Here is an 8,831-nt window from a genome sequence, read left to right as displayed (position 1 = left end):
ATGGTGGTAACCGTTCATAATACACGTTTTAGGTAATCTGTTTATTCATGTAAGGTGGATTTATGTGTTTTAGCGTTTTGGTAGCTACGAAGGTAAAAAAAATATATATATATATTACACGTTTCTGTTAATATCGTTTCGTTTCCCATAATAGGTACTTTGCAAGCATTTTATTTATTTATTTTTTTTCAGCATTGTTTATCTGATTCTTCTTTTATGATGTTTTATATAAAATATGCCATTTTTTCCCCTAACATTTTGGTATTCTCACATAATACGCGCTTTTGGTAATGTTCTGTTTCTCCAGAGAGAGTGCTATTCATGTGTTTAGCGTTTTGGTATCTAAGAAGCTGAAAAAAAAACGTTAATAATACACGTTTCTATTTTTTTTTTTTCGTTTCCCATATTGGGTATTTTGCATGCATTTTTACCGTTTTGGTATCTAAGAAGCAGAAACACACCCAAAATGCATATTTTCGATAATGTTAATTTGTTGTCCAATAAGTCTTTTTTTTTTTTTTCAGCGTTTTCTGCCTAGTACGTTCATAAACACCCAAATGACACGTTTCTGATAACCTCGTCTCGTTACCTTATATAGGGTACTTTGCATATATTTTAACGTTTTCGTACTTAACAAGACACGTTTTGGTACTTAACAAAAAAACACTCAAAACATACGTTTTTGGTAATAATGGTATGTTTCACCAGAAAGAGTGTTTAGTAAGCGTTTTATAGTTTTTGTACATAAAAAGTTAAAATTCACAAAGAAAATTTTGATGAAAATATCTTCTTTTCCACGCTTTTTAGCATTTTGGTATGTAAGAAGCCGAAACGTAGCCAGAAGACACGTTTTTGTAAATTTTCTTTTCTTTTCCCATGTAGGCTGCTTTCGCATTTTCGTATTTTGGTACCTGAGAAGCCCAAAAACACTCATAGTAAACGTTTTTTCTTTTTTTTAATGCTGTTATTATTATTCTAAATGAAGAATGCTATATGGAAAAGCGTGCTTTGTATCCATTTTGGCATTTTGGTCCGAATCATGATATACTTTTTTTTTTTTTCGTAATATCGTTGTGTTTCTCCATATAGAGTGGTAATTATATTTCTTATAAACACTCAATAAACACTCAACTCACTCTTCTTATAAACACTCAAAGACACGTTTCTTGTAATATTGTGTAGTATATACGGTGCTTTATATGCATATTGGCGTTTTGATAACTAAGAACCTCAAAAATACTCAAGACACACGTTTTTCGTAATGTTCATCTGTTACTCCAAAAAGGGTATTTAATATACTTTTTAGCGTTTTTGTACGAAGGAAGAACGATTTTGATAAAATAGTTTTGTTCTCTAATATAGAGTGATTAATATGGTCTTTTAGCTTTTTTCCTCGTAAGAAGCAGAAAAATCATTCAAAATACAAGTTTTTGGTAATGTTTTACTTTCCAATGAACGGTGGTTTAAATACATCATTACGTTTTGTTACCTAAGAAGCTCAAAACACTCATATTATACGTTCTTAGCAGTTGTTCTCACTCTTTTTATTGGGTGATCTGAATGTATTTTAGCGTTTTCATAATAATCGGTCTTAATTAATGATTTTGGTAATATGGTTCTGTTTCTTCGTTTTCATAAGTAACCAGAATCGCCCATAATAATCGCTCATAATTAATGATTTTGGTAATGTAGTTCTGTTTCTCCACATAGAGTGCTATTCATGTGTTTTACTGTTTTGGTACAGAAGAAACTGAAAATCACTCATAAAATACCTTTCTGTCAATATTTTGTTTTATTTTTGCATATTGGGTTCTTTGCATGCATTTTTTTTGCAATTTTGATAACTAACAAGCTCATAACACTCAAAAGACACGTTTTTCATATTGTTACTTTGTTTTTACCATTTCTCGTGTTTTCCATATTTTTTTTACGTATTCTTGCCAAATGCCAAACGACACATTTCCTGTAATATTGTGTCGTTACATCATATAGGGTGCTATATGCATATTGGCGTTTTGATTCTTAACAACTTCGAAAAATACTCAAAACACGTTTTTGATAATGTTGATCTATTTTTTTTTCTAGAAAGATACTTCTGTATTCGTTTTTGCATTTTTGTACGAAAGTAGCTCAAAACTCTCAAAAGACACGATTTTGATGAACTTGATTTGTTTTCCAATATAACATGTTTTCCATGCCCTTTAGCGTTGTGGTAAGAAGCTAAAAAAAAAAAAAACACTCAAAATTCACGTTTTTATAATGTTGTTTTCTTTTCTCATACAGGGTGCTTTCAATGCACTTTAGCGTTTTGGTATCTAACAAACTGAAAACACTCGTATTACAAGTTTTTTGCATTTTTTTTTTTTTTATTCTTATCATAGAGTGCTTTCTATGAATTTTTCCCTTTTGGTCCTTAACATAGTAGTAATCAGTCATGATATACGTTTTTTTATATTTTTTTTTATCCACAATATTGTTTTGTTTATCCACAAAATGTTATATTCATATGTTTTAGTGTTTCGGTACCTAAGAAGGTGAAAAAAACTCATAATACACTTTTTTTTTATTAGTATCGTTTCGTTAATCATAACAAGTACTTTGCCTGCATTTGAAGCGTTTTGGAAATAACAAACTCTCAAAATACACGTTTTCTATAGTGTTGTTCTGTTTCTCCAGAAAGAGTGTTTTGTAGGCGTTTTAGCGTTTTTTACGTAAAAAGTAAAAAAAACAATTAAATGACACGTTTTCGATAAAGTTATATATATATATATATATATATATATATATATATATATATATATATATATATATATATATATATATATATATATATATATATATATATATATATATATATATATATATATACCATACAGGGTGCTATGCATGCATTTTGGAGTTTTGATACCTAACATGCTGAAAACCACACAAAAACGCATTTTGAATGTTATTCTGTTTCTCAAGAAAGGATGTTTTGTACGGGTTATTCTTGGAAAGAAGTTTAAAAACACAAAAAGAGAATACTTTCATAGTATTGTTTTCTAATGTAGTGTATTTTTCATGTTTTTTTTTTTTTTTCGATTTGGTACGTAAGAAGCTGGAAAAAAAAAAATCACTCGAAATACACGTTTTTGATAATGTTGTTTGCTTTTACCATAAAGAATGCTTTACATGCACTTTAACGTCTTGTTACAAGCCCAAAATTACATTATATTACACGTTTTTAGCATTACAGTTCGGATTCTTCTTATAGAGTGTTTTTGTATGCGTTTTGGTCCTTAACATTGTTGTAATCACTTATAATACACATTTTTGGTAATGTTGTTCTTTAAGTATTTTAGTGTTTTGGTACCTAAAACGCTTAAAACATTCATAATACACGTTTCTGTACTTTGCATACATTTTCGCGTTTTGATACCTAACAAGCTGAAAAACTCTCAAAACTCATGTTTTCCAATGTAGTGTATTTTGCATTTTTTTTTTTTTTTCGGTTTGGTACGTAAGAAGGTGGAAAAAAAAATCACTCGAAATACACGTTTTTGATAATGTTGTTTGCTTTTACCATAAAGAATGCTTTGCATGCACTTTAACGTCTTGTTACAAGCCCAAAATTACATTATATTACACGTCTTTAGCATTACAGTTCGGATTCTTCTTATAGGGTGTTTTTGTATGCATTTTGGCGTTTTGGTCCTTAACATGGTTGTAATCACTTATAATACACATTTTTGGTAATGTTGTTCTTTAAGTATTTTAGTGTTTTGGTACCTAAAACGCTTAAAAACATTCATATTACGCATTTCTGTACTTTGCATACATTTTCGCGTTTTGATACCTAACAAGCTGAAAAACTCTCAAAACTCATGTTTTTGTTAATATATATATATATATATATATATATATATATATATATATATATATATATATATATATATATATATATATATATATATATATATATATATATATATATATATATATATATATATATATATATATATATATATATATATATATATATATATATATATATATATATATATATATATATATATATATATATATATATATTAACAAAAACATTTTTTTTCTGTTTGTTCAGAAAGGCTATATTTTATGCGTTTTAGCATTTGTACGAAACATTTGTACTCAAATCATTTGTACTCAAAACACACAGTTTTCATTAATTTGTTTTTGTTTTCTAATATAACGTATTTTCCATGCTTTTAAGTGTTTTAGTAGGAAAGAATCTGTAAAGTACTCAAAAGACACGTTTTTGGTAATGTTTTCTTTTCTTTGCATGCACTTTATCTTCTTGCTACCTAACAAGCCAAAAAACACTCATATTACACTTTTTTAGCATTTTTGTTCTAATTCATTTTATAGGGTGCTTTGTAGGCGTTTTGACGTTTTATTCCATAACTTGGTGTTAATCACTCATAATACACGTGTTTCGTAATATCGTTATGTTTCTCTATATAGAGTGTTGTTCATGTGTTTTAGTGTTTTGGTCCCTGTTAAATCTGAAATAACCTCAATAGTCTTAATTTTATGAGTGTTGTTCTAGTTTCTTAAGTCTCCCTCAAAATGGACGGCCAAGCTCTCGTTTTCGTTTACTGTCACATAGTCACGTTCCTATAATGTGCTAGTATTTCTTGCTGTTGTGTTTCTAGTCCTAAATAAGGGGCTTTAGCCAAGGAAAAGAACTTTAGTAATTTATGTTCATAAGTATTACATTTACTAAGTATAAGTTTATAAGTCAAAACTCATTGTGTGATAGTTTTTGTAGTTTTGTAAGAATGTACTGAGAAATGAAGAATTAGAGCTGTTGACAAACATGATGGCGTCTCACTTAGCCCTAGAATCTTCTCCTATTTCCGAGTTCTGCACGATGGAGAAATAGACATTCTTCATTTTGGTGCCCAGACCCAGGAAAGCAAATACCTAAGTTCAAGATTTAGACAAGTTTGTGCAGTGACAACGAAATGGAGAAGCTTAAGAAGAAGAGAACGGCGTGTAGGGGCTGGGTGACGAAGAACCTCACAAGCTCTCTCAGAGGTGCTAGCTCAGCCCACTCCCACCCTTAGTGAAATGGAGTACGCCATTCAAGAGTTTGACAAAAGACTAACCAAGTTAGATGAAGTACAAGAAGAACTAGAAGGTGAAGTCGAAGCTGAAGAACTGGACCAAGAATTAGATGAAGCTCACGCCTTCAGACAAGAAAGTATGAAACCTAGACTTCTAGCTGAGGACAAGATAAGAAAGTTAGCAGCAGCAGCACCAGGTGGGTCTCCAGTTCCAAGTAGTGTAAGTGGATCTCAAGACTCAGAAGCTGTGAATGTGAAGTTACCTAAATTGGAGCTGCCAAAGTTCAGCGGTGAAATCACACAATGACAGTCCTTTTGGGACCAGTTCAACTCCCACATTAATGCTACTAACCTTCCAGTAATTAGAAAGTTTACATATTTGTTGTCTTTACTGGAGGGGGATGCCAAGAGTGTGGTCAAGGGGTTGGCACATACCAGTGAGAATTATCAAGTTGCCTGTGACTTACTGAAAGACCGCTATGGGAAGCCAGAAAGAATTATTTTTGCACACGTCCAGGCCTTGCTTTGTGGTCATGTCAACCTTAATCAAAATGGAACAAAGAGTGTTGCTCAACTATGGAAGTTGCGCGATGAAATCCTAACACACATTCGTAGTTTAGAAGCTTTAGGTGTCAGTGGGAAGCAGTGTGAAGTGTTTCTCACCCCTATTATCCTGTCTCGTCTACCCAATGAACTGAGGCTAGAATGGGCCAGGGATGGGGATGGACACGAAAGTGATTTGGAGTGGCTGTTACAATTCCTTCACAAAGAAATATCAAGATTGGAAAGATCTGAAGCCTTTAAGGGTAAGAAAAGCATTAGTGACGAAAGGAAAGAAAGTAAAGGTTCTAAGGAAAAGGTATACTCAGCTGCAGCCCTCCATGCTTCTTCAAAACAAGAAAGCTCTCTCTGCTCTTTTTGTAGTAAAAGGCATAAGTCGGAGAATTGTTTTGCTGTGTTAAAGTTAGATGGTAAGGAGCGAGATGAGAAGATAAAAGGTTTGGGTCTCTGTTTCAAGTGCTTAAACAGTGGACATATGTCAAGAGAATGTAAGTCCCACATAAAGTGTACAAAATGTAATGGTACTCACAATGTACTTATGTGTGTCGTAAAGTTAGAACCAAGTTTAAAAAAGGAAGAATATAAAGAAAGTAAAAGTAGTGACACTAGTGCCAAACCTGAGAATGTAGTACTTCTGTCTGGACAGGGTAGTAACTGCACTATTTTACAGACCGCAAAGGTCCAAGTAAGCACAGGAGATGGTAATGTTGTAGTAGCTAAGGTTATGTTTGATAATGGTGCAGATAGAACCTATGTCAGCAGTAGTTTTGTGAAAAAGTGTAAGCCACAATGGGTCACTAGTACACCTATACTGTACTCTAGTTTTGGAGGTCACAGTGCTGGAAAGAATGAACATAGAAATGTTTATAGTTTAAAGTTATGGAATTCTGAAAGAAAAGTTGTACCCATTATTGCAGCTGAAATACCTAAAATATGTCAGCCTTTAGTGAGACCTGTTGTACCCAATGCAGTGCTTAATTCATTTTCTCATGTTGCATTAGCAGATGATTATCAGCAGGACTCTCCTCTTGAAGTTGATATCTTGATTGGATTAGACTTCTATTGGACATTGATTTCACCTACAGATGCCATTCAACTGAATAGTGTTGTAGCCATGAAGTCTGTCTTTGGGTATGTACTATCTGGTAAGATATCTGAGTGTGCTCCCACACCCTCTGAGTACTCTGCTCCACAACTGTTATGTATTTCCAGTGTTTCAGATGTTGATTTAAGAAGATTTTGGGATCTGGAAACTGTAGGGATTAAGCCTAAGGAAGTTGTAGAAAGTTACAGTGATGCCAGAGTACACAGAGAATTTGAGAGTACAGTGCAGTTTGTGGATGGCCGATATGAGGTCACTCTACCATGGAAAGATGAATTTGCTAAAGATAGGCTTATGAACAATGAAGGTTAAGTCAGAAAGAGGTTAAGTAAGTTAATGGTTAAGTTGGATAAGGACAAAGATCTAAAGAAAGAGTATCAAAAGGTGTTTGATAGTTATGAGTCTGATCTCATAATAGAAGAAGTACCAAGTGAAGAAGTATCAGGTGTGAGTCCCGTGTACTACATGCCACACCGTCCAGTAGTGAAGTTGAGCAGTACAAGTACTAAAGTAAGACCAGTTTTTGATGCCTCTGCCACTGGTTACAATGGTGTGTCATTGAATGACTGTTTGCTGTCTGGCCCATCGCTCAACCCGGACTTGGTTGAGGTACTCATCCGCTTCCGTCGTTGGCCCTTTGCCATAACAGCAGAAATAACTAAAGCATTTTTGCAAGTAAGTGTTCAAAAGAATGACAAAGATGTTCATAGATTTTTGTTACCAAGAGAGGATGGTACGGTGCGGCACATGCAATTCACACGTGTACCCTTTGGTAACACAGCTAGTCCCTTTCTGTTAAATGCTACTATCAAACATCATTTGGACAAGTATCCAGAAACAAGTGTAATACAAGAACTGACGTCTAACATGTACACAGATAATTGGTTAAGTGGTGCAGATTCAGTTGTAGAGGCATCTGAAAAATTCTGTAAAGCACGTAGTAATTTAGCTGATGCTAGTATGGATCTTACAAAGCTTGTGTCAAATGGTCTCTTGATTACATCCAAGTCCCATGACCAGTACCTTGTAAGTGGAGATGAACCTAATACTGTGTTAGGGCTGAAGTGGTGTAATTCACAGGATACATTCTCTTTTGTTGCCATTAACCCAGACACCAGTGTTGAAATAGCCTCTACAAAGCGGAGCATACTTAGTGTTATTGCCAAAATCTTTGACCCTTTAGGATTAATTAGCCCCTTTGTCATGTACGGCAAAATTCTCTTTCAAGAACTCTGGAAACTAAATGTAAGTTGGGATGAAGAGATGCCTTCAGATTTGAAGTCAAAGTTTCAGAAATGGCTTCTTAGTAGTCAATGCCTCAAATCATTTCATGTAAACAAATGCTATTTTCCAGAGCTATCTTGGGGGGAGCTACGCAATGTAGAGCTACATGGGTTTGGTGATGCATCAGAGAAGGGCTATGGAGCATGTGTATACTTGCGGGTAACCTTAGAGGACAATTCATCTAAGGTATCGTTAGTAGCTTCCAAGTCAAGAGTCGTTCCCATAAAGACTGTTACCTTGCCAAGATTAGAGATAATGGGAGCTCTTTTGTGTTCAAGACTGGTGGACTTTGTTAAGACTTCCCTTAAGTTAGATAGTAACACTCAAGTTGTGTGTTGGACAGATTCCACTATTGCCCTGTCATGGATACATGACATGTTTGGGTTTAGTATGCTAACAAACACCCCTTGTCATCATAAGGAAGGTAGTACCTTAGTCAGTGATACGAAGGAAACGAGCACCAAAAGTACTGTCTGTCTCAGTGTTCAAGGAGAACCAGAATCTCCTTTCATAGACTTAAACAAGTACAGTGATCTGAGTAAGACTCTAAGGGTTACAGCTTATGTTTTAAGGTTTATTAACAACTGTAGAAATGTGAAGAATAAGTTGAAAGGCTCCATCACTACTGAAGAGATTGATTTGGCTAAATTGAAGATGATTTATCTCATCCAACGAGAAGAATTCTCTGATGAAATAAAGACCCTTATGAATAATAAACCTATTCCTCAAGTTAAGCAAATTGGACCCATTCATAGACGATAAGGGACTGTTAAGAATCAAAGGCCGTCTTAAGTTTT

General features: G+C 33.8%; 2 protein-coding genes across 2 annotated transcripts; both read left to right on the top strand.

Moving 5' to 3' along the window:
• Positions 1-5,091: 5,091 nt before the first annotated feature.
• LOC135107259 (uncharacterized) lies at positions 5,092-7,062 on the top strand. The gene is made up of 2 exons (XM_064016922.1): positions 5,092-5,340; positions 5,485-7,062. The coding sequence occupies exons 1-2, from the start codon at positions 5,092-5,094 to the stop codon at positions 7,060-7,062; spliced, it is 1,827 nt and encodes a 608-aa protein (XP_063872992.1).
• Positions 7,063-7,086: 24 nt separating this feature from the next.
• On the top strand, positions 7,087-8,796 carry LOC135107252 (uncharacterized). The gene has a single exon (XM_064016915.1). It carries the CDS (start codon positions 7,087-7,089, stop codon positions 8,794-8,796), a length of 1,710 nt encoding a protein of 569 aa, XP_063872985.1.
• The last annotated feature ends 35 nt before the right edge of the window (positions 8,797-8,831 follow it).

This window comes from Scylla paramamosain, chromosome 2 (assembly GCF_035594125.1).
Source record: "Scylla paramamosain isolate STU-SP2022 chromosome 2, ASM3559412v1, whole genome shotgun sequence".
In the NCBI taxonomy this organism is placed as follows: Eukaryota; Metazoa; Arthropoda; class Malacostraca; order Decapoda; family Portunidae; genus Scylla; species Scylla paramamosain.
Note: the sequence above shows the minus strand (reverse complement) of the source record. Positions and strands in the feature narration are given on the sequence as shown.

Coding starts and splice junctions, on each gene's coding strand:
- LOC135107252 (XM_064016915.1), top strand. CDS start 7,087: ATGGTTAAGTTGGATAAGGACAAAGATCTAAAGAAAGAGTATCAAAAG.
- LOC135107259 (XM_064016922.1), top strand. CDS start 5,092: ATGGAGTACGCCATTCAAGAGTTTGACAAAAGACTAACCAAGTTAGAT. Junction 5,341..5,484: donor AAGACTCAGAAGCTGTGAAT/GTGAAGTTACCT, acceptor TCTTTACTGGAG/GGGGATGCCAAGAGTGTGGT.